General features: G+C 39.1%; 1 protein-coding gene across 4 annotated transcripts in view; it reads right to left on the bottom strand.

Annotated features, from left to right (window-relative positions):
* The window catches only part of NR1H4 (nuclear receptor subfamily 1 group H member 4), an 85,288-nt gene that overhangs the window by 4,138 nt on the left and 54,402 nt on the right, over window positions 1-26,748 (bottom strand). For 2 of the 4 annotated variants that reach the window (XM_010383576.2, XM_010383574.2), the window contains 5 exons: window positions 25,630-25,770; window positions 23,528-23,661; window positions 21,958-22,056; window positions 21,526-21,625; window positions 17,757-17,903 (listed from right to left, as the gene is read on the bottom strand). In XM_010383576.2, coding sequence (XP_010381878.1) covers window positions 17,757-17,903; window positions 21,526-21,625; window positions 21,958-22,056; window positions 23,528-23,661; window positions 25,630-25,770 — 621 coding nt within the window. Of the gene's footprint in view, window positions 1-17,756; window positions 17,904-21,525; window positions 21,626-21,957; window positions 22,057-23,527; window positions 23,662-25,617; window positions 25,771-26,748 lie in introns of all 4 variants that reach the window. The other 2 variants (XM_010383575.2, XM_010383573.2) reach the window with 1 other exon arrangement.

Raw genomic sequence — 26,748 nt, 5'->3', positions numbered from 1 at the left:
TGAGGCTGCAGTAAGCTGTGATTGTGCTACTGCACTCCAGTCTGTGTGACAGAGTGAAATGCTATCTCTTTTTTTTTTTTTTTTTTTTTTTTTTTTTTTTTTTTGAGACGGAGTCTTGCTCTTGTTGCCCAGACTGCAGTGCAGTGGTGTGATCTCGGCTCACTGCAACCTCCACACCCTGGGTTCAAGTGATTCTCCTGCCTCAGTCTCCTGAGTATCTGGGACTACAGGCGTGTGCCACCATGCCCGGCTAATTTTTTCTTTTTTTTTTTTGTATTTTTGGTAGAGACAGGGTTTCACTATATTGGCCAGGCTGATCTTGAACCTCTGACCTTGTGATCCACCTGCCTTGGCATCCCAAAGTGCTGGGATTACAGGCATGAGCCACCACACCCAGTCGAAGATGCTGTCTCAAAAAAAAAAAAAAGACTTATTAGTGCCACTTCCTGCATTCAATAAATATTACCTTGGTGCCTGTTCTGTGCATTGCTTTATTCCACAAGAGCCATTGGATGGAGAATCATGGTGACAGAAAAACAAAACAAAACAAACAAAGAAACCTGTGATGTGACTTATGGATTAATTGAGATGAGGATGTTTCCCAGGATTGGTCCAGATGAGAATAGACTGCTCCATTTCTTCCAAACCAGATCCAGAGTTAAAGAGCTTTGGCTGAGCAAATCAGAATAAACTTTGATTTCAGACACTAAAGAGTACAATTATCATCTAATGGTATACTTACTAGAAAGCCTAAATTCTCACTTTTAGAAGAGTATCATAAGTGAAATAACTCAGAAGCAGAAAATCAAATACTTCATGTCCTCACTAAAAAAGGGGTACACATGGACATACAAATGGAAATAACAGACACTGGCAACTCCAAAAGGCAGGAGGGTGGGAGGAAGGTGAGGGTTGAAAGATTACCTATTGGGTACAATGTTCACGATTTGGATGATGGATGCATTCACCAGAAGTCCAAATCACATCGTTACACAATATATTCATGTGAAATAGTTTGGATGCTTGTCACCTCTAAATCTCATGTTGAAATGTAATCCCCAGTGTTGGAGGTGGGGCCTGGTGGAAGGTGTTTGGATCACTGGAGCAGACCCCTCCTGAATGTCTTAGTGCCCTCCCCATGGTAATGAATGAGTTCTTACTTTATTAGTTACTGTGAAATATGAATGTTTAAAAGAGCCTAGTAGCTCTCTTTCTCCCTGTCTCACCATGTGACACGCCTGCTCCCCTTTCATCTTCCATCATGAGTAAAAGTTCCCTGAGGCCTACCCAGAAGCTGAGCAGACGCTAGTGTCATGCTTGCACAGCCTGCAGGACCATGAACGAAATAAGCCTCTTTCCTTTGTAAATTACCCAGTCTCAGGTATTCCTTTATAGCAATGCAAAACAGATTAATGCACCATGGAACAAACCTGCACATGCACCTCCCAAATCTAAAATAAAATTAACATAAATTAAAATAAAATGAATACAAAAGGGAAAAAAATTACTTCTAACATGCATGGACACAGCTCTCATTTTCTCTATCTTACAGTGATGCAAATGGTAGTAAAAGATCCCGAAGTACGCTAGGAGTTCTTCTTTTCAATAATTACACCCACCCTTTCCGTGGATACAGTATTTCATATTTTTCAAATACGTAAACAAATTTGATTCCGTACAAGAATCCTGTGCAGGAAGTACTGATAAGTCTGTATTACTATCCCCATTTCGGACTTGAGAAAGTAAGGCTCAGAGAGGTAAGCTAAGTTTACTAGCATAATAAATGGAAAACCCAAGTCTACATTTTCTGAATCTTGATCCAGCGCACATTTCCAAATTGCCTTTGATGAAACATATATACATGCCATGAGACGGGTCTCTCAGGCAGCTGTAATCATGGGTAACCTACTTTAAGAAAATCTTGGCCGGGCGCGGTGGCTCAAGCCTGTAATCCCAGCACTTTGGGAGGCCGAGACGGGCGGATCACGAGGTCAGGAGATCGAGACCATCCTGGCTAACACGGTGAAATCCCGTCTCTACTAAAAAATACAAAAAACTAGCCGGGCGAAGTGGTGGGCGCCTGTAGTCCCAGCTACACGGGAGGCTGAGGAAGGAGAATGGCGTGAACCCGGGAGGCGGAGCTTGCAGTGAGCTGAGGTCCGGCCACTGCACTCCAGCCTGGGCGACAGAGTGAGACTCCGTTTCAAAAAAAAAAAAAAAAAAAGAAAATCTTAGCTATAAACATTCAGATGAAATAATGGGAAAATAATAAAGGAAAGTGATGAATTATTTTGTACTTTAAAAGAGAGGTGTTTTTTGTTTGTTTGTTTGTTTTTGAGATGGAGTTTTGCTCTTGTTGCCCAGGCTGGAGTGCAATGGTGCGATCTCAATTCACTACAACCTCCACCTCCCAGGTTCAAGCGATTCTCCTGCCTCAGCCTCCCAAGTAGCTGGGATTACAGGCATGCGCCACCACGCCCAGCTAATTTTGTATTTTTAGTGGAGACAGGGTTTCTCCATGTTGGTCAGTCTGGTCTCAAACTCCCGACCTCATGTGATCCACCCGCATCAGCCTCTCAAAGTGCTGGGATTACAGGCATGAGCCACCGCGCCCATCCTATAAAGAGAATTACATGATTTATTTAATTTTTTTGATTTATTTAAATTTTGAGCACAATAAATGTTTAAATATTTTTTAAAAAACAGTCTTCCCAAATTAAATCCTTGCCCTTTTCCTCTCTGGTCAAAATACCACCCTTTTCTCCCCTTTGACTTTGATTCTTTAATTGACTCCAGTGGACTCTATTAACAACAATGTCTTTGTTGAGCAATTTGGGGATTACATCATGTGGGACATTGCCCTTTATCCAGCTGTTACAGAATGAACTAAATACCCATGACCCAACTAGATACAACTTAAAGTGCAGAGGATTGGAGAATGTGAGCCTGGAGAATACCAGTCCTGGCTTCCAGCAAACCTAGTGGTTAAGAGGTCATAAGCCAGCTCTGAGTTTGAAACCAAACTCCACGACTTGGTCTTGGGACATTACTTAAACTCTTTAAGCCTTCATTTTCTCATCTGTGAAATGTTGTCACATGTAATATAATATATGTAGTAGTGTCACATGAGATACATAGAGAGTGCTTAGCACAATGCCAGGTTCATAGTAAATCCTCAAAAAATGTCAGAGTAGATAATTATAATAGTAGCTATTACTATTATTATTCAAGAGAACTGAATCAACACATTAGTCCATCTTAATCTCAGTTCATCTTAGTCTTAGATTAAACGTGTGAACTTTTGTCTTTACAAAGCCATGTTGATTTTTAAAAACCAACAAATTCTGCAAATTACTGGGGATAAATACAAACTGGCTGATCGGTGATTTGCCTCAGCATTTTTCCAGGTATTAAAGCTACACTAAGTTCTCTATTTTCTTGGTAAGGTTGTTCTTTATCATCTTCAAAAAAATGTCAATCTTTATGCTTTCTTCAGCATTCAGAGGCCACACTCATCAGTTGTGGTTACCTAAAATAGTAATCTATGGCTATGCCATTAAATTAAATAGTACCTGAAGATTTTGGGATGATATTCAAGACAGCTGATTTGAAAATATTAACATTTTAAAAAATTGCTTTGATTACCAAATTTCGTATTTCATTTGCCTTTCTAAATCCCCATACACCCTCCAGAGATGTTGCCTCCATTAGCTATCTAATTACAATTGATAATATGTGGGGAAAATAAGGTTAAACTTTTAAAATGATTATTTCATCTTGTGCATGTTGTAAAAGCCAAGAGTGAATATAGAGAAAATGTAGAAAAGAAATAATGGGAGAGTTAAAAAATAATTTTCCTACAGGATAGATAAATATAAATCTACTTTTGGAATTAGAGGCAACAGTCAGAGTTAACCATGCCAACAAAAACAAAGGGCGTGTAAACCAGCAATTTCTAACATGAGAGATGTAACACTAACATCATCCTAAAGGGGACAGCCTTTTCCTGTTTTCCTGCTTCCTTCTTCTTCCTGGAGAATTGTTTAAAATTTGCTTCATTTTTGCTTGAAAGACCAATTAGCTGATTTTTGGTCACAAGGTGGGGCTATTTTCTAACTTAACCACGAAAGACTTTGCCATGGAAAAGTCTGAACATGCAAAAATAATTTCATGTTTCTGCTTCTGTTTCTTATTTGTTTTCCCTTTTTGTTAAAAGAGGTCTGTGATTAATAAATTACGTTCAATAATCAGAAATATTCTTTGAGAGAATAACCATATGATAGAATTAACACTATACTGCTTTAGATGTTTTAAATGTTAAAAGTCTTTTATTTCCTAATTAGCTTTCTAGTCGTAATTGGGAACAAAAACTAAGCAGGTGTGTGTGTGTGTATGTGTGTGTGTGTGTGTGTGTGTTATTTACAAGTATGCATATTACACAAGACATGTATCCTGGTATCTTAAATACCTCTATATGATTTATTCTGATGACGTCCTCAAGATGGACTGAGCATCTGGTTAAACACAATACTAATTCCTTAAAACCATGCAACTTGAAACTTTTCTAGAAATGACATCACCCCATAGCACAGAGGTCAAGGTATAAACCCCTGACATGGCACACAAGGCTACATCTGCCTTCTGCTTTCCTTTCAAACTAATCTCCCAGCAACCCAATAGTTTCCCTAGGAACTAATGACACAGATTCATCTAAGGCTCCTAAAGCTGACTCAGCTTGTTGCCTACACAGGCTCCCTTTCCCCTCCCTGCCCCATGGCCATACACTATGGTAGAAGCAAATCCCAGATCCAGCCACTGTTGGTCTCATTTCCATCACATCATTACATCAGAGGTTGGTGTAGTTAGGGACAGCAGTGAAATTTGGGCCCATGAGACTAAAGGGGAGTCTACTGGAAAGTTCCTAAGAAAGATTTCCATACTGAGGAAGAGAGCATTTCTTTTTCCTTTGACCAGTGTTATGCCTGGACATAGTGCCTGGAACTGCTTTGGCTATTAGATGACCAGGAGGAGAACCAGCCTGCGGGGAAGGCCAATACGCCAAGGACAGCGAAGCAGAAAGATGAGAAGGATCTGTGTTTCCAATGGTGGGTTCTGCTTCTAAATTAACCAATTCTGCTGTCGCTCTTCCTCTGAGTTTCTTGTTTGAGTTAAGACATTTTCATAATTTTTTAGGCCATGATGAGTTTATTTTCTGTAGCTATCAGCCAAGAGTATCTGACAGCTCCCCTAACAAATGAGATACACTTTTTATGTCTTCATGCTTTTTCCTGAAATACAAGGCAGGATCCTTGTTAGACTAAGGTACCCCATCCATGTTTCAAGGCCAAGTTCAAATTTTGCTTCCTCTATGGAGTTTTCCCTGTCACAGAGAAGCAGAATTAGTTACTTTCTTGTCTAGCTTCAATTCTATTGCAACTTATCACAATTCGCATCTCTCCTTTTCACTGGAGTGTGAAATACCATACACATTTTATAAGAGTGGGAATCAGTTACTATATCTCCAGTGTCTGCCATGCTGCCTGACCCATAAAGGGTGCTTCACAGATGTTTTGTTTTTTTTTATGACAGACTCTGGCTCTGCTACCAGGCTGGAGTGCAGTGGCACAATCATAGCCCACTGCAGCCTCGGACTCCTGGGGAGCTCAAACAATTCTCCTGCGTAGCTCAAGCAATTCTCCTGCCTCAGTCTTGAGTAGCTAGGACTACAGGTGTGCACCACCACATCCAGATACTTTATTTTTTGTAGAGACAGGGACTTGCTATGTTTTCCAGTCTGGTCTTGAACTCCTGGTCTCAAGCAATCCTCCCACCTCTGCCTCCTTAAGTGTTGGGATTATGGGAGTGAGTCACTGTGACTGGCCAGATATTTCTTATTCACGTCTGCATCTCTAATAATTAGCATCCTTCAGAAGACATAATAGGAGATTAATAAATGCACGTTAAATCAGGCAGTAGTATGTTTTGGTAGTCCTTTATGATGAAGGTGACATAGTTGTGAGATATGATGGGGACAAGGGATGCCATTAAGACAATGGATATATTCTTGCAGTGCTGAGATTGGACTATGTCCTCTATTTCAACTGCTAAACTTTCCCCCAGGGAGTCATTTGTGCCATACTTTTGGCCCTAAGTAAACAGCTACCATTAAACTAGCAATTCAAAAAATAATTACTTTAAACATAAAATATTTAATTTAAAATATATAATAAATGATACACTTCCCATTAGTCCTAGTGGCTAAAAACTATCCGGCCTAATTAGGTCTCACCAGGGCTTAGGGGTTACCAGAGTTTGGACTGTTGAGTTCCAGATTCAGCTCAACAAAATTCACCAATATTTATATTCCTGCTATGTGTCAGGCACCATATTAGTGCTGGGAATCTGGGAATATGAAGTCCTCAGGCAGTTAACAGGTTAATGGAAGAAGTAGATATAGTCAGCTCTTTGTGGGTTCTGTATCCCCGGATTCAACCAACCACAGATCAAAAATATTTGGGAAAAGTATCGCAACTGTAATGAACATGTACAGACTTTTTTTCTTGTCATTATTCCCTAAACAATACAGTGAAACAGTTATTTACATACCGTTTACATTGTTTTTGGTATTATAAGTAATCTGGAGGTGATTTAGAGTATACAACAGGATGTACATAGGTTATATACAAAGGCTGTACCATTTTATATCAGGGACTTAAGCAGCCATTAACTGGTATCCAAGAGAGATCTTGGAATCAGTCCGCCATGGATATCAAGGGGCAACTTGACATAAATAAATACATAATATCTAAAACAGAGTAAGTACAAAAAGCTTGGGAAATACAGCTGAGGAACAATGGATTCTGCCCAGGGGCAATGGAAGTATCCTCACTTGTATTTCTTTAATGTTTCCTCTTAATCCAAGGAAGGTTTCTTCCTATAATTTGAGTCCTAAATTTGCCCATGCAAAAGTTATCATGTGACCACTTTCAAAAGCAAAAGTAGAGGTGTTAAGATTTCTAAATTTTAACTTAAGCGTTTATCCTTCTTATAAATATTCTATCATTTGTTTCTTTACATTTCCAACTCCTCTCAAAGACAGTATCTGAACTGATAATCAGCTTAGATTTGCATCTTTGGAAAATGCAGTTCTGGTAACTGTTTTCATTTTGTGTAAGCCGAAAAGGCTAAAGCAGTGAAATCATATCACAAAAATAAGCACAGTATACTTTAGTATGGTACTACTAAGGGCTACAACTTCATCACTCTAACAAGATTATCTCCTTTCTCTGACTTCATTGTCTATTCATTTGATCACTGACTTAAAGCAATTTGAAATTGCTAACTGCTACTTATACTTTATCCCTCAACCGAAGGGCAGAAGCCATGTTTTACTTTATGTTCCCTGCTAGCAGATAACTGGGCAAATATTAGGCCTTGGTGAGTGACAGATGCCACATATAGAAAGAGAGCTGGGCTGTGAGTTAGAACACCCGCCTTCATTTCCTCACATGCTTTTGATTAGTTGTATGACCTTGGGCAAGTCATCTTGCCTCTCTAAGCTCATTTCTGCATCTATAAAATAGGAGTGTAACACTCACCTAGTGAGGGTCATTGGGAGCAGCACTAACAGGATGATGCACGTGAAAACAAAACATTGCAAAACATGAGATATATTGTCATACTGGTAAATTCTTACTGAATTGAATATTTTATTTATGTCTCTGGTGAGGATGGAAAAAGGCCCAAAACTACTATAAATGTCAGGGGTTATTTATATTTGAAGTGAACAGAACAAATTGCTTTGATTTCTGAGAGGTTATCGCTAATTTCCTTAATGTTAAAAATGCAAACTTGCCCCAGGTGCGGTGGCTCACACCTGTAATCCCAGCACTTTAGTAGGCCGAGGCAGAAAGATCACTTGAGCTTAGGAGTTTAAGACCAGCCTGGCCAACATGGTGAAACCCCATCGCTACTAAAAATACAAAAAATCAACCGGACATGTTGGCCGTCGCCTGTAATCCCAGCTTCTCAGGAGGCTGAGGCTGGAGAATTGCCTGAAGCCAGGAGGCGGAGGTTGCAGTGAGCTCAGATCGTGCCATTGCACTCCAGCCTGGGCGATAAGAACAAAACTTTGTCTCAAAAAAAACCACAAAACAAAATATAAATTCATTCAGTGTTAGAAAACTTATTTCAGTTCTATAATATTTTATACACTATGATTATTCCTATTTTCATTAACAATTTCAACTTAAACCCCTAGTTTGTAAGTAATGGTACATTAGGAATAAAATCAATGATGCACTAGAATTGTATAGAAACGACTCAAGCACAAATTATATCAGATATGTTCTAAAGCCTCAATTAACATAAATAAACACTCTAACTCTCATTAAAAGCATCTCAGAGACAGTTATCTTTGTGTATGTGATTGGAATTTAATAATAGCAAACAAAAGAGTATGAATTTGAAGAACAAGAAAAGAAATTTCACATCATATTCTTTAAAGAGTTCCGTAGGCATAAAGAGAGCAACTTTGAGACATTATGTTACTCTGGAATTAAATGTACAATAGAAATAAGGATGAATTGTATTAGCATAAGAATAAAAAGTTAGTCTGAAAGGTCATCTTGCAAGATCAGGTTTTTATGTGTCGTGTGGAAGAGGCAATGTTCTGAAAATCCACTGGGAGAAGGAAATTCATAAATATTAATAAATTAAAACATTATACATAATAAAATATTCAGCAGCATGTGAGTTTGAATTTTTTTATTGTCACAATATATGGTTGATATTTGGAGAAAGTATCTTATTATAAACTAGAAACATGCATATTTATTTACACAGATCATATTCTGGAAAACTTCATTGTTGAGCTTTTCTGAAACTTGAGGTATCACAAGTTCTGAAACTTATGAAATTACAAGCAAGGTTTTTTTCTTTTTGATTATATGTATTCTAACCAGCAAGACCCTCATCATGTCTTACCTAGTTATTGCATTAGTAGTTCTCTTTACAGGTCTCTTGTCTCAAGGTGTGATGAAGAAGTTGAGTTCTTGCCAATGGAATGCCAGTAGAAGTTACGTGTAACACTTCAGGATTATTCACTTACAGGGAGGGTGTGCCATTCTTTTTCCCCTTTGCCCTCCCTACTTGCTGGAATGTGTTTTTGTTTGTTTATTTGTTTGCTTGTTCTTGAGATGGAGTCTCACTCTGTTGCCCAGGCTGGAGTGCAGTGGCGCTATCGCTGCTCATTACAACCTCTGCCTCCCAGGTTCAACCGATTCTCCTGCCTGAGCCTTCGAAGTAGCTGGGACTACCGGCACATGCCACCACGCCTGGCTAATTTTTGTATTTTTAGTAGGGATGAGGTTTCGCTGTGTTAGCCAGGATGGTCTCAATTTTGTGACCTCGTGATCCACCCACCTTGGCCTCCCAAAGTGCTGGGATTACAGGCGTGAGCCACCGTGCCTGGCTTGGAATGTGTTTTTACCAAAATGGTGGGGAGCCATACTGGACCATGCAGATGAAGTCAGCTCTCTGTGGATGGATGAGCATGAGATCCATCTGTATGGATAGAACTATGACAGAGGGACACTATGAAGATTCCCTATCACTCCCATTCTCCTCATGCCCAGACTATTACAAGATAAAAATACATTTCCATGTTGTTTAAGCCCTCTTTATTTTTTGTCTCTGTTACAGCAGCCAATCCTCTAACTTAAATTATGCATGAAATCTACTGTGATTAATTCTTTTCATATATATTTCCCCTAGAAGATGAAGTCCTTGAGGATTATGACTTCATCTTATTCATCTTTCTACCACCAGTGTACTTATCCCATAGAAGTACTCAGTAAAGGCTTGTTAAAAAAAAATAAGTAAACAGATACAGGTTCTAGTAGAAATGATCTTCCATTGCTACTGGACAGTTGCCCTAGTGGTAGAGTCAAATGAAAATGATAAGATTCAAAGCTGACTAAGGATCTCATCAAGTGAGAAGGGGTGGCTAATGAGCCACCACACTGAGAAATATGAGAAGATATTCTGATGAGAGATGACACGAGTCAGAAAAGTTTGCCTGTTCTGAAGGTTTAGGGGATGTAAATCATCTTTACTCTACAACTGATCATCAGAGGGTTTTTTGTTCTTTTTCTTTTCTTTTCTTTCTTTCTTTTTTTTTTTTTCAGATGGAGTCTCGCTCTGTCGCCCAGGCTGTAGTGCAGTGGCGCGATCTCGGCTCACTGCAAGCTCTGCCTCCCGGGTTTACGCCATTCTCCTGCCTCAGCCTCCCAAAGTGCTGGAATTACAGGTGTGAGCCACCGCACCTGGCCCATCAGAAATATTCTTCAGGCAAAAAACAAGTGTTTATAAAGTGCTTAATTTAATAAAAAGGAATAAGGCCGGGCACGGTGGCTCACGCTTGTAATCCCAAAACTTTGAGAGGCCGAGGCGGGACGATGCCAGGAGATGGAGACCATCCTGGCTAACACGGTGAAACCCCATCTCTACTAAAAATACAAAAAATTAGCCGGGTGTGGGTGGGGGCGGGGGGCGCCTGTAGTCCCAGCTACTAGGGAAGCTGAGGCAGAAAAATCACTTGAAACTGGGAGGCGGAGGTTGCAGTGAGCCAACATCACAGTCACTGCACTCCAGCCTGGGTGACAGAGTGAGACTCTGTCTCAAAATAAATAAATAAATAAAATAAAATAAAATAAAAAGAGGAATAAGACAATTGTTTCTGCCGGAGGTAGCTGATTTGTAGCAGAGAGGCTCCAGAAATATGTGGTAGCCAGAAATCATGGGAGCCCCAAGGTGTAACCTGCCTGACTTTGGTTTTTGAAGCTTTTGTGTCTTCATGGCTAGAACCACACCACTTGCCTCAACAGGTTCAATTCTGGCCCAGACTCAGAAAACTCTGAGGAACTCTGTGAAGTTGTGCATACCACTTCAGGATTATTCCTTTAAAGGGAGGGTGTACCACTCTTTTGCCCCTTTGCCCTCCGCACTTGCTGGAATGTTACCAAAATGGTAGGGAGTCACATTGGCTCATGTGGATGAAGTCAACTCTCAGAAAACCCTGGGGAGCTCTGTGTGCACCTAATTCTAGGAACTTGGCTCTGGCTTTGTTTCTTGTGACAATCCCTGTCTTGACATATTGACTAAGCTTGGGGAGTTCATCTTTCTCTAAGCTGGATCACATTTCCTTGAAGCTGGGGTTTGACCACATATCCTTAAGCCCCAACTCCTATGGCATGTTCTTGAAAGATACCTTTTCTTAACAAAGTTATCATTGAGAATGAGTGGGAAGAAATGTTGGAAAATTTGAAGAGAGAGAAGGTACAAGACAATTTTCCATAAGAATAAGAGTGAATTGACTAGGGAAAAGGGATACATGAAAAGCACTGAAGTCCACTTGAAGTGTTTGATCACTAACTTTGGGTAAGCCAGTCATACTGTTTCAGTTCTCAGGCTCAAGCACAGAGTAGGTAAAGAGTTGTACTCATCAGCCAGAGGGTTTTCTTAGGTGAAAGAAAGACAAAGAGTTGAGGATATCTGGTGAATGATCCAAGGAAATGATCATATTGATGAACCACGAACCCTAAGACAAATACTGAGGAAAGTGTGGTCAGGCAAAAGGGAGTAGAGTCAATGGCTGGAGGATTTTGTTTTTTGTTTGTTTGTTTGTTTTTTGAGACAGAGTCTCACTCTGTCACCCAGGCTAGAGTGCAGTGGCACGATCTTGGCTCACTGCTGCTTCCACCTCCTGGGTTCAAGCAATTCTCCTGCCTCAGCCTCCCAAGTAGCTAGGATTACAGGCGCCTGCCACCACGCTGGGCTAATTTTTTGTATTTTTAATAGAGACATGGTTTCACTATGTTGGCCAAGCTGGTCTTGAACTCCTGACCTCGTGATCCACCCACCTCAGCCTCCCAAAGTGCTGGGATTACAAGTGTGAGCCACCGCACCCGGCGATGGACATTGTATTGGAACAAAGAATCCCTAGAGTCAGAGTACTGGAAGGTGGCAAGCTGGAAAGTTAGAGGGTAATATCAGAGGGAACGGATACTTGGGACTGATATTTTGTTACTGGATTAACAGGGTCTAGGTCTGGCATAGAATTGGTAATATCTACCTCAAAGTGCTACAATGAGCAAACAATATTTTTTGTGTAGCAGAATGTCAGCCATGGAGATGGCCCACTTAGATCACCCTTAAAGACAGCCCACAGTAGGCAGTATGGCTGGCTGATAGCCTCCAGATGCCACCCTGTGAGTGCTGAGGACACACTTTGACCAGTCTTGTCTCAACTGGTGACTGAGCATAGTGGGTGTGTTAGTGCTGGCCCATTCAGTGGGCAACTCAGACTAGGTCCCTCTTCAATGGCCTAGCTGAGACTTTCTCAGGACTGTGCTGTGATCTGATCTGATGCTCTTCATGCCCAATCATGCCTTCCTGCTCCCCTTTCACAGGTGTCAGATCAGCATGGTGGTGTAGAGTCTCCTAGACTCCACCTGCTTCCTCCCCCTTTATTCTTCAGAGGCATTTCCCCCAATTAACTTCTGACACATTTTGTCCCATGTTGATATCTGCTTCCTATAGGACCCAAAGCTCACACAAACACTGAGAATACAGCTGGACACACAGTAGGTGCTGAATAATTGTTACCTTTCTGGTGCTATAATTAATAGATCCAAACATTATGCATATATGCCCTTCGCCTTTTTTTTTTTTTTTTTTTTTTTTGACAAGGTCTTACTCTGTCACCCAGGCTGGAGTATAGTGGCACAATCTCAGCTCACTGCAACCTCCACCTCCTGGGCTCCAGCGACCCTCCCACCTCAGCCTCTCAACTTGTTGGGATTACAGACCCGTGCCACCATGCCCAGCTAATTTTTTAAATTTTTTGTAAAGATGGGGTGTCGCTCTGTGGCCCAGGCTGGTCTCAAATTCCTGGGCTCAAGCAATCTTCCTGCCTTGGCCTCCTGAAGTGCTGAGATTATAGCTGTGAGCCAGCATGCTCAGCCTTATACATGCCTTTCTACAAGTGTAATTATCCTATTAGTAGTCTTGTAAACTTTTTTGGAAAACTATTTTTCCCCTTTCAGCTGACCCACAGTGGAAGGGATTTTCCCCACCTCAGCTAGGTTGGGGAAGGAATCTGGTACTAACCCAGTGGCCATCATGGAAATGGCAGCATCTGACTTGGCTCAGGACCCAGGAGATCTGATGGAGCTAGGCAAAGATTTTTTTTTTTTTTTTTTTTTTTTTTTTTTTTTTTTAAGGAAGTTGAGCATCCAGGAGAGAAAAAGAGACAGGGAAAGAAAGATAGTAACAACCACTGGATAATTCTCCTGCAGATGCCCTCTCATTAAAACATTTCCATTCATATGGCAGACATTGCACCCCTCTTTTTCATTGTCTGGCAACTGAATCAACTTTAAATGACTCATCTTTGAGGAGGAGGAGGAGAGAGAACACAACAGAATTTCCATATCCAAACTGTCTTTTTCCTTTTCTTACACTCAAATGCAAAAGAGATATCTGTTCCCTAAATTAGAGGCAAGGTTTAGAAGAATGTTTAACCAACTTTTTGTTGGTTACTTGTCAGCTTTGGACATTAACAACTCTGGTATTCAGGGAAACAACCATCTGGAAAGTAAATAAACAGACCAGTTTTATAGCTCTGAACACACCTTCATTCATTTTTTTCATTTGTTCCACAGAATTTTGTTGAGCACCCACTCTGAGCCAGGCATGTGCTAGGTGCCTGGGATAAAATACTGACTCAAAAAGAAGAAAACCCTGTCTTATTAAGTTTTTGTTATCAAACTTCAGGCAAGACTGCAGAATAAATATTAAAGTTAAACATGATTTCAAAGAGATTAAATTGGTTATGAGGTCTATTTCAACAGCTTAAAAAAATGGGACATGCAGCTAATAAGTAGCGGAGCCCATATTCAATCCCGATTCCACAGTCAGTATCCTTAATCACCACTCTCTCGATGAATAAACCAAACACACATTTGCTAGAGTAGAGAGAGTAGAGACTTGTCAGTAAAATGCATAAATTTTGTCATGAGTCATCATTCCTTTTTATTTTATTAGTTTTGTAAGAATTAGATTTGACTGATGGATTTTCTTTTCTTTTCTTTTTATTTTTTTATTTTTTATTTTTTGTTTTTGAGACGGAGTCTTGCTCTGTCCCCCAGGCTGGAGTACCGTTACACAATCTCGGCTCACTGTAAGCTCCACCTCCTAGGTTCACGCCATTCTCTTGTCTCAGCCTCCTGAGTAGCTGGGACTACAGGCACCTGCCACCACGCCCAGCTAATTTTTTGTATTTTTAGTAGAGACGGGATTTCACTGTCTTAGCCAGGATGGTCTCAATCTCCTGACCTCGTGATCCACCTGCCTTGGCCTCCCAAAGTGCTGGGATTACAGGCATGAGCCACCATGCTCGGCTGACTGGGATTTTCTTAAAGGGAGCACTGCCACAGTCCATGGAAGCCAGAATCAAATAAATGACAAAGCTAAGCTGCTGAGGCCTTGCCCATCACAGGTTGAAGCCACTATAATTTTCTGCATAAAGAGAGAACCACCAGTGTATGTTCAATAGTCTAAAACAACAATTATATCCATACATGTGAAAATTCATCCTGTCCTTTAATTCTTTCCTAAGTTGAACTGTCAGTTATTGATTGTGGCTTTAAAATCAGGATATTTCAGCAGCTGGCCTAGTGACTAGCTGAACCACCCATCAGGAAAATTGAATTAGTTAAGAGAAGAAAAGCAGTAAGACTTGTAGAACTGAATGGTGCCTTGGAGGTTACCTGAGTTAGCCTTTTCCCCTTAGCCTGGACACACATACACACACACACACACACACACACAGAGAGAGAGAGGGAGAGAGAGAGAGAGAGAGAGAGAGAGAGAGAGAGAGAGAGAGAGAGAGAGAGAGAGAGAGAGAGAGAGAGACAATCAGTCCAGGACCAAAATCCTTATTTCTTGACAACATAATGTCTTTCGAAAGTTGATAAGCCGCAAAGATATATCTCCCAGATCCTTTCTCTTCTCTCCGTTTCTCCTGACAGCAAGCGTCACATCTTTGAGACTTCTTGCCTCCTAAGAAGTGACTTCTGTACTGGCTTACCCTAACACTGCTAGAAAATTTGTAAAGCTTGATTTTGACATTTTCCCTCCTCTGCTCAAAAATCTTCCATGTCTCCTATCACTTGGGAAATAACAAAATAATTATCCCAGCATCCAAGGCCCTCAATCATCTGATTCTGTCTTTTTTTCCTTTCTATTTCCCTTTAATGTAACCCTTAATCCAGTCAGCTCAGCTACTCACCCTTCTTTGTGTGCATTCCCTGAGCTTTCTTGCCTCTTTCTCTTTGCTTCTGCTGGTCCTTCTCTCCTGCACCTTGGGTATCCAAATCAAATCTCATTCAAGTCCCAATTCAAATGCTAATAAAACTTTTTTGGAGCTCTGTCAACTAGGAGTCACCATCTCTCTGTTTTTCTCTTCCATATTTTATCATAATCATGGACAGTTAATCTCTTCCCATTAGACTGTAAGCTTCTTAGGGGAAAGAACATGCTTGATTTCTCTCTTCACTGCCACCATAGTACCTTGCCCTTAAATATTTGATAGACTAGTAAATTAATGAATATATTAAGAATGATGCATCTTTTTAAAGTGTGTGATTTTAAAATCTACCAATGATGCTAGTTACACTTTCTGTTTTTAACTAGGAAAAAACATAATGACTATGGAAATATGTCATTAAAATTAAAAATAATTTTCCATTTAAAAAATTACTTCACTTATATTACAGATGCAGAACTGCCTGAAAACTTTCCCTCTAATCTCTATCCTAAAATATTGGTTTTAAAAGTCTTTAAATTTGCTTTGGTTAATAATAAGACGATAATACTTTAGAAAGAAATGATTTTGAGAAGTCATCTCATTCATTCTCCACTCCCAACCCATATATGAAATCTCTTGGGAAAATAAGAACTCATCCTATCTTAAGGATCTCCTAAGATAAATTGCACAGAATTCCTGGTAATTCATCTCAATGTCTCTTGAGCTTCTCTGTCACAGTGTTACTCCACAATAAGTTAAACACTGAATAACTTGTGCTATTATCTCAACTCTTGAGAGTTAGTATAGCATAGTGGTTAAGACACAAAACTTCTTTTTTTTGAGACCGAGTCTCACTCTGTTGCCCAGGCTGGAGTGCGGTGGTGCGATCTTGACTCACTGCAAACTCCATCTCCCGGGTTCAAGCAATTCTCCTGCCTCAGCCTCTTGAGTAACTGGGATTACAGTGCTACCACGCCCAGCTAATTTTTTGTATTTTTAGTAGAGATGGGGTTTCACTATGTTGGCCAGGCTGGTCTTGAACTCCTGATCTCAAGTGATCCACCCACCTCTGACTCCCAAAGTTGAGATTATAGGCATGAGCCACTGCGCCCATCTGACACAAAGCTTCTGAAGTCAGACTTCCTCTCTGTCATTGGGAAAGTTATTTAACCTTTCTCTGTCTCAGCTTTTTTATCTGCAAAATGGGAATGATAATAGTATTTATTCATAGAATATTTGAGAAGATTAGATGAAATCATATATGTATTTAGAAAAGTGTCTGAAACCGACCAGGTGTGGTGGCTCATGCCTTTAATCCTAACACTTTGGGAGGCCGAGGTAGGTGGATCACTTGAGGCCAGGAATCCAAGACCGGCCTAGCCAACATGGTGAAACCCTGTCTCTACCAAAAATACAAAAATTAGCTGGGTGTGATGGCATGTACCTGTAGTCCCAGCTACTTGGGAAGCTGAAGCACAAAAAAATCACTTGAACCCAGGAAGAGGAAATTGTGGTGAGCCAAGATCACGCCACTGCACTCCAGCCTAAGCAGCAGAGCAAGATTCTGTCTCAAAAAAAAAAAAAAAAAAAAAAAAAGTTAAATTTGGTCGGGCATGGTAGCTCACACCTGTAATCTCAGCATTTTGGAAGGCCAAGTAAGTCTGATCGTTTGAGACCAGGAGTTTGAGACCAACTTGGGAAACATGGAGAAACCCTGTCTCTACTAAAAATACCAAAATTAGCTGGGTGTGGTGGTACATACCTATAATCCCAGCTACTCGGGAGGCTGAGGCACAAGAATTGCTTGAACCTGGGAAACAGTGGCTGTAGTGAGCTCAGGTCACACCACTATACTCCGGCCTGGGCAAAGAGCAAGACTCTGTCTAAAAAAAAAAAAAAAGAAAAAAAAAAAGAAAAGAAAGAAAAAGAAAAGTGTCTGAAACCTAGTAAATGACATATAAATGTTACTATTAAAATGTCTTCTTATTTTATTTAGATGTAGATATATAATAGCTGGATACTTAGTCTTACATACCTGAAGATTTTAAGTAAATAATCTTTTTTTTTTTTTTGGCTGAAGAATCCCAGCTCCTTTGTGCTAGTTAAAAATCAGATGAATTTTCCAATCTTTACAAAAGTCTTCCTTTGGCTCTTCATCTTAGTGCGGTAAAGGGGTAGTTTTGCTACTTTGCTATTACAACAGAGATATTTGAACCAAGCCTCTAGAAGTCTTATCTATTTAACATGTATCTTTTTAGAGTCATTCTTCATGCTAGGCACAACAAGCATATAACATTGCATAAGATGGGCAAGAGCCCCACCTTCATGGAGCACACCAATTTTACTCATAGAAACAAACTCTTTTACCATTAGCCAAATCACTTACCACTATTTCGAATTCTTTCTTCCAATAGGTCAGAATGACCAGACGGAAGTTTCTTATTGAAAATCTCAGCTGAACGAAGGAACATAGCTTCAACTGCAGACCCTTTCAGCAAAGCAATCTGGTCTTCATGGTCCAAAGTTTGAAATCCTAGGTAATGATGATAATCAAATTAGTATCAAGGAGTAACAATATTTTATGATAACCATCATTGCCATTGATAAAACATTTTCATCAAGTGATTTTGTAGTTGTTTTACAACTGGGTAGTCTAGTTGAGTCCATTTGTACTCGCCAACAAAATAGAGGCTGTTATCTTCATTGAGCAGAATTTATTAAACAAGCTGGGCAAAGGGAGATGTCAAGTCCAAGCAGATACATATATTATGGCATAGATACACTGATTCAGATGAAGAAACCCTCAGAAACTAGATGCAGGCAGATTTTCTTTGAGCCGTTATGTTAGTCACACCTGACGTGACAGGGTCAACTCTGCAGATTGGAAGCATCTACAAGCCAGAAAAAAACTTTATATGCACCCAGAATATTTAGCTAACTCACGAGACTTTAGTCAAGCTAAAGAATGGGTAGTATTTCCCAAAAAAAAGCCAATCAAAGTCAAATTGGTGTATCTGCTCTGAACTCAGTACTGCAACGCACACGGTAGGGGAAAATCAGAAAAATATGGTAAGAATTGCCAACCTGATGAAATATAACACTGCCTGGAAAATTCAAAGTCGTTATCCAGGCTTATATGGTACAGTCCCAACAGCTTCTCTGAACTCATTTTCTACTCCTTATTCCCCCTACTTTTTGTATTCCAGCCACACTGACCCCCTGGCCCTGCTGTGAGCACACAAGCCTCTTTTTGCCTCAGAGATGAATGTTCTTCCCAGATATCCCCAAGCCCCATGTCCCGCTCCCTCCTGCAATCAAGTCTCTGCTCCAGCATTCCCCAATCTAAAATACACTCCCCACCACTACTAGTATCTACTTTCTTTATTTTAGTTTATAGAACTTATCACCACCTGACATGATATTATAGATTTATTTGCTTATTCATTAATTATCTGCCACCTCTACTGGAGTGTACATTTCTTGGAGGTAGACGCTTTGTTTTTATTTTCTTTTGTATCCCTGTTTCCTGGCACATAACAGGTACCTAGGAATTATTTGTTGGATAATTGACGGATTGAATGAATGAATGAATGGGAAACAAAACACAAGCTCATGTGCATGTTGGCACATATACTGACATGAATAGAGATAACACCATCAGGGTCTAAATGGCTTAGGAAGAACTAAATAGCAAAGGGAGTATAGAGAAGAGAACAACGCTAAAGACTGAGCCACCATTCTAGAGGATCTAAGAGCTTCTTTGAGGAAAGGGGCCGTGCCTTACTGCTTTCAGGGACTCCAGCACCCTGGACAGTGCCTGGCACAGGGTGTGCTCAGTGAATACTGAATGGAATGATTCAATTCAGTTTTTCACAAAATATCCCTTCAGTATTGGTACTATATCCCTACTATTACTACTTGTAATAATGCTATCTCTGTCATTATTGTCCATTTTTTTTCCTTCTCAAGGGTCTTTTGCCTTTTATTTCCTTCCACATTTTAAAATTTTCCTTCTGCTTTACTCATTGAACACACACTAATTGTACTCACTCCCTCAGGAATTAGGCTAGGCACTGGGAATTAAGAGATGCTAAGATGTTACTATTGCTTTCAGAGAAGCTACCTTCTTATGAATAAGGTTTTTATTTGTCTTCAATTATTTCTTGATTCAAGACCAGCTGACCATGTGAACTTACAAAATCTCTTCCCATAAATAACCAAAAACATCTCCCTTTTCCAGTTCTTTCCCCCACAGTTTTTACTCTTATGTCATCCAGTTTTTTATTGATACTGCCTTCCATTTAATTAGCATATAGTAAATTAAGTTCCTCTTTCATTGTTAATAAAGAAATGACAGCATATTAGTGTTTCAATGATAGTGAGAACTTTCTCCTCACACTTTATGAGTTTTATGTAGGCTTATGTCTATCTGTGATACATTTAATAAAATAATAGCATAATGATGGCAAAAAGAAGGCAAATTAACATGTTTAATTAACATCCTATATCAGAAGTTATCTTCTGTAATTTAATATTATAGTATTATGCTGCTATACAAGGTATTTATTATACACTTCCAGACCATGGGATTTCAATACACAAATATTTTAATAAACATTGAAACAACTAAAATCCATTAGCTTAGATAGCATTAATGATGTGGCAAAAAGAATTTGAGGCTAGGATATAAGAAGACTCCCACATTCTAGTTTCTATACTGGCACCATCAGAATGAGTATGGATAAGTTAAGTCCCTCTCCCTCACCTTACACATACAACTGTTCCTCAAGCCCTATCAGTTTTTGAATCTCTCTTCTTTTTGTTTCTTCTTCTCTTCCCCATTGCTATTGCTTTATTTCAAGCCCTGTTGCCTGGACTTGTGCAGTAGCATACTACCTGATCTTCCCTGCCTCCAGGCCGTTTCCATTCAAATTCATCTTACATGAACCTGATTAAGTCATTTCTGTATAACAAAAACTTCATCATTTCCCTCTGTTACAAAAACCACCAAAATCTCTTTACTAACCAGGGGACACAGATTAAATTCCTTAGTTAGGCCTTCATCAGTCTGGTACCAACTTACCTTATTGTCTAACCTAGGAGCCCACCACAGACACTATGTTATTACCACACTGAATTTTCTCTCCCATCTCGAATAATCCTATTCTTGTTCATGCCTCAGTGCCTTTTAACAAGCAGATCTCTCGGCCAGGCATGGTGGCTCACTCCTGTAATCCCAGCACTTTGGTCAAGGTAGGCAGGTCACTTGAAGTCAGGAGTTCGAATCTAGCCTGTCCAGTATGGTGAAATCCCATCTCTACTAAAAATACAAAAATTAGCTGGGCGTGGTGGCATGTGCCTGTAGTCCCAGCTACTCAGGAGACTGAGGCAGAAGAATTGATTCAACTAGGGAAGCAGAGGTTGCAGTGAGCCGAGATCATGCCATTGCACTTCAGCCTGGGCAACAGAGCGAGACTCCATCTCAAACAGAACAAAACAAAAACAAAAAAACAAGCAGATCTCTCAACCTGGAATGCCGCTTCTTCTCCATGCCAACTGGAAAACTTCTTTTTCTTTTAGACTCAACTCAAATATGATCATCGCTGAAGTCTCTCCATCTTTCCTAGACACAATTAGCAACAGTTCCTCTCTGTTCAAACGGCACTTTGTGTGTATGTGTATTTATTATTATTATCACCTTTGACCACTCTCCCTGAAGGTAATAGTCAGGCACTTAGTATAGAGTAGGTATCAACAACTGCTTCCTGAAGGAATAAATGGGTGAATGACAACTTTGTAAAGTTTCAATTTTTAATCTACTGATTTCGAAGAGTTATTATACATTATTTTAAATATCCTTTCTAGTTCTAATATCTTATGTCTATAGTAGTTAGACTTGTTAGTTTAAATCAGATATTAGATGATTTTCATTTTACAAAGAACAGACCTGCCTTTCTCAATGTCACAAGACTATTGCAAAGAATAGCAGTGAAATAAGTACATGTGAAAATACTTGGCAAAGTAATACTGAAAATAGAGCTGATCTCACAGGAATGTTTTGAAAAATAAAACACCGTATGTAAAATAGGTAATCTAATCTGTTGGCACATATTTAAACTCTCAATAAATATTAACTTTGATTATTTAAAAAATACCTGGTAGCTTTTTTGTGAATTCTACAAGAACCTGTACATGATTGGTTGCCATTTCCGTTAAAATGAGAAAATTTTCTTCTGCACTGAATTCTTCTTTTAACTAAATTTTAAGAAAAAAAAAAAGAGATTAATAAGTAGATAAGAAAACGATAATATAAAACCATTAGACTAAAGAAAAACTAGATTTAGATGATAAAATTTGAAAACCCATCTTACTGTTTCTCAGATCTTTGAAGGGCAATTATCAAGATAGATGGGAGACTTCTTACTCTTGAATTGTTTAATGTTGCTAAGAGTTTAAAAGTCTAACTTGAATTCTCAGCTCTAATCATTTCAAAGTAACAAATTCACATATAAATTATACCTTCAAGGCAGCAAAATCTCCAGGAAATATTAACATTAAACCCACATATTTTCAGATATTATACATACAATTTTATTTGTTATTTCCTGAGGCATCTTCTGTTTGTTATATGAATCCATAATATAATGTAGAAGATTCTGTTGATCTGGGGTGAGTTCAGTTTTCTCCTACACTGGCAAGAAAATAAAAGGTGTTAGGGAAGGTGTGTATAAAGCCTTCTTTCTATATTGTGCATTCATCTGGAGGGACCTAATAGCAGAAATTATTTTTTTTAAAAAGCCATAAATACAGCCGGAATTATGAGCTCTAATAGAGTGTATAATTTCTTTCTCTGGGTCCTCGGGCAGGCCATATCACATTTCACTGTATTTTCCTATCTATAAAATATGAATTACAAAATATTCCACTTGTGTATTTCTTAGGAATAAATGGTAGTCTGGATATGAAGACTATTGAGCCCATTCATATTGAAGGTCACTGAAAGTTCAAGGTTTAATTATAACTAATGAAAGGTTCTCACATAGTATGACTACTACGAATACTACATTCATATAGTATTCTACATGAATTCCACTTGGAGAAATCATCTAAGAGTATTCATGTGGAGGAGGGATCAACAAACTGTGGTCCATCGACCAAATCCATTGGATTGTAACACAGTCACACTCATTTGTTTATGTGTTGTCTATGCTACTTTTGCACTAAAATGGTAGAGTTGAGTAGTTGTTGTAGATACCATGTGGGCAAAGCTCTTTAAAGAAAAAAGTTTGTCAACCTCTAAAATAGAGAGTCAATAATCTGGACAATTCAGACCCCAAACACCTCTTTCTCCCTCTACAGCATCTTTTGAAGAGTATGAATACTTATGTCAACTCTTTGCTTTCTTATACCAAAGTGTTACTGATGAAGCACTATGGCAAAATAATGCTTTCATATAAAATACTTTTTCTTAAATAGATATAAAATTATGTATTTATAAAACTAAATGTGGATAAAGTTTTCTTTGTCAATAATGAATAAATATTGAGAAGGGTATGGTTTGGACAATTATAGCTTATTGGTTTTTCAGCTAATGGCAAAATAAAATTCCATCAAATATCCTGTGCATTATCACAATGTGTTTGTCTAAACATCTTGGATGATGTTCCCCTATTTTGTCCTGAGTTGCTCAACGGATTTCTTGAGAAATTTGTGACCTCAGTGTGTAGAACTTTTCTCTATGGGTCCACACATGTGTATTCACCCTGTTTTACTCATTTATAAGGATTAATCCACAGCCTCTATTGAGACCACATTCTTCCCAGTTTGAGCCTTTCTTCTCAAAAAGAGGGAAAAAATGGTCAATACTCTGTGGGAAAAAAAACCATTTTATACACCAAATCATTCCTGCTGGCAAACACTAGGTAGTAGGACTGGAATGGAGTCAGAGAGAAGGAAAACTTTCACTTTTTAGTTTATGCACTGCTATTATTTGAATGTTTACATCAAAGTATGTATTAGGAATCCATTTTAATGAACAATTGGACTAGAAATTCAGCTGTGCCTGTGGCTTTAATTTGAAAGCCTCCTGACCAGCTCACTATGTACCTAGAAACTCAGTTCCTGCCAGTCTTGGCAGACACCATTGCATATTATTACCCTGCATGACTTGGTTGTCGAGGTCACTTGTCGCAAGTCACGACCTTGACTGTCTTCATTCATGGTCTGATCTGCATGCTGCTTCACATTTTTTCTCAGTCGCTTAGATTTACACTGAATTTCAGTTAACAAGCCTAAAACAAATAAGCATAGAGACTTCACCAATCACAGAAAGTACTGTTGGGTGTGTGGTCATAAAACCACTGATATGTACCTGGCCCAGAAGATCCCCTATGCAATGACACAGAACTAATGCTAGCCCTTTATGCGTTTTAAGAAGGGAAGGCCAAGGTTTGAGATTTAACCTTGAACAAATAGTTTAACCTCTGTGAATCTCAGTTTCCTCATTTGTAAAATGGGAATCATATCTACCTTATAGAGTTTTGTGTAGATTAAAAGCAATCAGATCATTTTAAAATGGGCTTTATATAAAGAACTTGTGATGCGAAAGCATTATACAAATGCAAGGGATTCAGTCAACGAAAAGGTGAATGACACTCTCCCTGTTCCTGCTCTAGGGGACCATGAAAATTAGTGTTTTAAAACATGCCATTAATATTATTTTCAGCCATGTTTACATATTGTACCAGAAGAAGGATATTGAATTTCACATTAAACATATATAAACTTATTGAGAAAAACAAATGTTAGCATCCTTTAGGGAAATTTTTAAAATCCTGTTAATTTTGAGGAACAGTGCCAATTCCCGAGAATATAGTTAAAAATAAAAATAATACAAGGTGACTTTAAAAACGTCTTTGAATGATCAATCAACCTCATTGATTTACACTTAAAGGGCACTATTAAAAATAATGTAAAACAATCTTCCCTTCATCCCATCTAACGTCCTTGCTCTTCTCTCAATGCCAATAAAACAAAGTTCCAGGAATTTCTTTGTACAGGGAATTTATTTTATAGAACCATGAAATATCTGCATCTGTTACTGGATGAGTTTGTGTTCGTAAATATTATAGATTGCTATATGTGGCTTCATGCAAAATGTCCTCAGAGCTCCAGCTGGAACAAGTTCATATTTAAGTGATGAGCAATATGAGCTGCGCAGTGTCAGAGTAAGTGTTTCCATTGCGAGATTGGATTCCAGCAGCAGCCCCTATTGCAGGCTCTCGTTTCATGTATGCTAAGATGAGATTGTGATCAGCTACTATAAAACTTTCATCCACCCAGACCTGGATTATTTACACAGACCTATTTTCCCCCAACCTGCACGCATTATTTCCCTGGGTCCATCCCAGTTGCCTGTACAGTTTGGTAACAATAGAACTGGAGTCACCTTCTGAAGGCTTTTATTTCATGTGGCATTCCCTGTCTGAATGCTATCATCCCCTTGGTGACATTTGTTTGTCTATTTGTGTTTTGAGGAGAAACAGGACATATCTCAGAATCTGAGTGGTCTGTAGAATTTGCAGAATGAAAAATTAATGATGTTATATACTAGCATGCATTCCAATTTTTGATGAAGATTATAGTTCCTCACAAAGCCAGCAGTTTAATACAGTGTCTCCTTATCAGATAGAAGGACAAAATTATATTAAAACTGGGAGTAGTTAATTTCCGGTGTAAACCTATACAAATTGGTTCAAAGCTGCACTAAGAGAAGACAGGTTCTTAATAAAATGACTTGGTTTAAAACTCTATTTAGACAATTCAAAGGCAGTTATACCTTATAAAGCACTCTTATTTTTTTCCACAATAGTGAATTTGTATACTAATTAAGCAATAAATAATAAGTGTATTAAAATCAAATTTAGAGGAAACTTTTAGACTGTCATTCGTAGCTCGTTAAAGCACGTTACTTGAATGGTATGCTAATGCCACTGGGCTCCATGTATAGTTCACTGTGACAAAGAACAACAACAACAACAACAAAAACCAGGCATTTCTTTTGGGTGACTAAAATGCTCTTTAGTTGACAGTTTGGACAATTTCAGTGGTTCATTACCCTTTTCAAGAACTCAGATGGCTTAGTAGGTTCCTTCTTTAATATGTGAAGTAGCACTCTCGTGATGAGTTACCTGACATCTCCCTCCTTAAGAGATTTTTAGTGAAATGTAATTGCTTGAAGTGAATACCTGTATACATACATTCAGCCAACATTCCCATCTCTTTGCATTTCCTTAGTCGACACTCTTGACACTTTCTTCTCATGTACATATCCATCACACAGTTGCCCCCATTTTTACACTTGTACACGGCGTTTTTGGTAATACTTCTCCTGAAGAAACCTGTGGGAGAAACACTGAAAAGTGTAAAAGGTCCTCTTACAGCTTCTCAGGAAAAACACAGGTTTGGATTGAGAGATGCCAGGACATTTTCTCACAAACTGCTAAAGAGCACCCAGGCCATCCTTGAACACACCAGTGACAAATACTTTATATGACATTGTATTGTTGAGAAGGCTGTTGTTTTAAATTTATCTTTCAGAAATAAAGACAAGTTTGAATTATAGCCTCTCTTAGGAAAAATGTGAATTTGTTTTCTAAGATAAATTACTTTCATAGATCTTTATTGGGGAACAATTCCATGCCAGTGAGCACTAAGTGCCGAGCATACAAAGGCAAACAATTCACCCCTGGGCTCCGAGAGTTTAAAAGCTGACTGCGGAGAAAGACACACAAACAACTAAACAAGTGGAATTACATGTTGTCTGGGCTCTGAAAGCTGCATGGCGGCAGAGCAAACACACAGACTCCTGTTTGGGATAAAGAGGTCAGGATAGGAAGTCAGCATTGAGCTAAGTTTTGGAAAGTGAGTTGCTGTTAACCAGGCATTCAGGGAGAAAATGGCATTCAAGGTTTCAATTCAGTACTTTATATGCCAGCCTGGCATAATAATGAAATGCCAACCTTGAGCTAAAAGCAAACATCTCCCCCGAGAAGGCATAGCACAGCTACAGCCTGTTAACAGGTAAGATGCCTAGAGTGAAAAAGGGAGGTAACCGGCTTCAACTCTGCTGCTCCATTTCCCCACTTTCTGCTTTCTCCTCCATCTGACTAACCATAGTTCCTGACACTTTCAGAGTCAAGGAGGCAGTGTTGAATAGGGAGAGGACTGTGAGAGAGGTAAGAGAAGAAATGACAAGAAGGCAGTTACTCGACTAGTGTTGCTGTAAGCTGGTTTGTACGTAGCAAGTTTTCAAAGCTGACTCTCCATTGGGTTGGGTTCTTTAGAGACTTCTCATCTTCGGGATACTTTCATCTGAA

Source organism: Rhinopithecus roxellana, chromosome 10, assembly GCF_007565055.1.
Source record: "Rhinopithecus roxellana isolate Shanxi Qingling chromosome 10, ASM756505v1, whole genome shotgun sequence".
NCBI lineage: Eukaryota > Metazoa > Chordata > Mammalia > Primates > Cercopithecidae > Rhinopithecus > Rhinopithecus roxellana.
The sequence above is the reverse complement of the archived record's forward strand: the minus strand, read 5'-3'. Positions and strand labels throughout refer to the sequence as shown.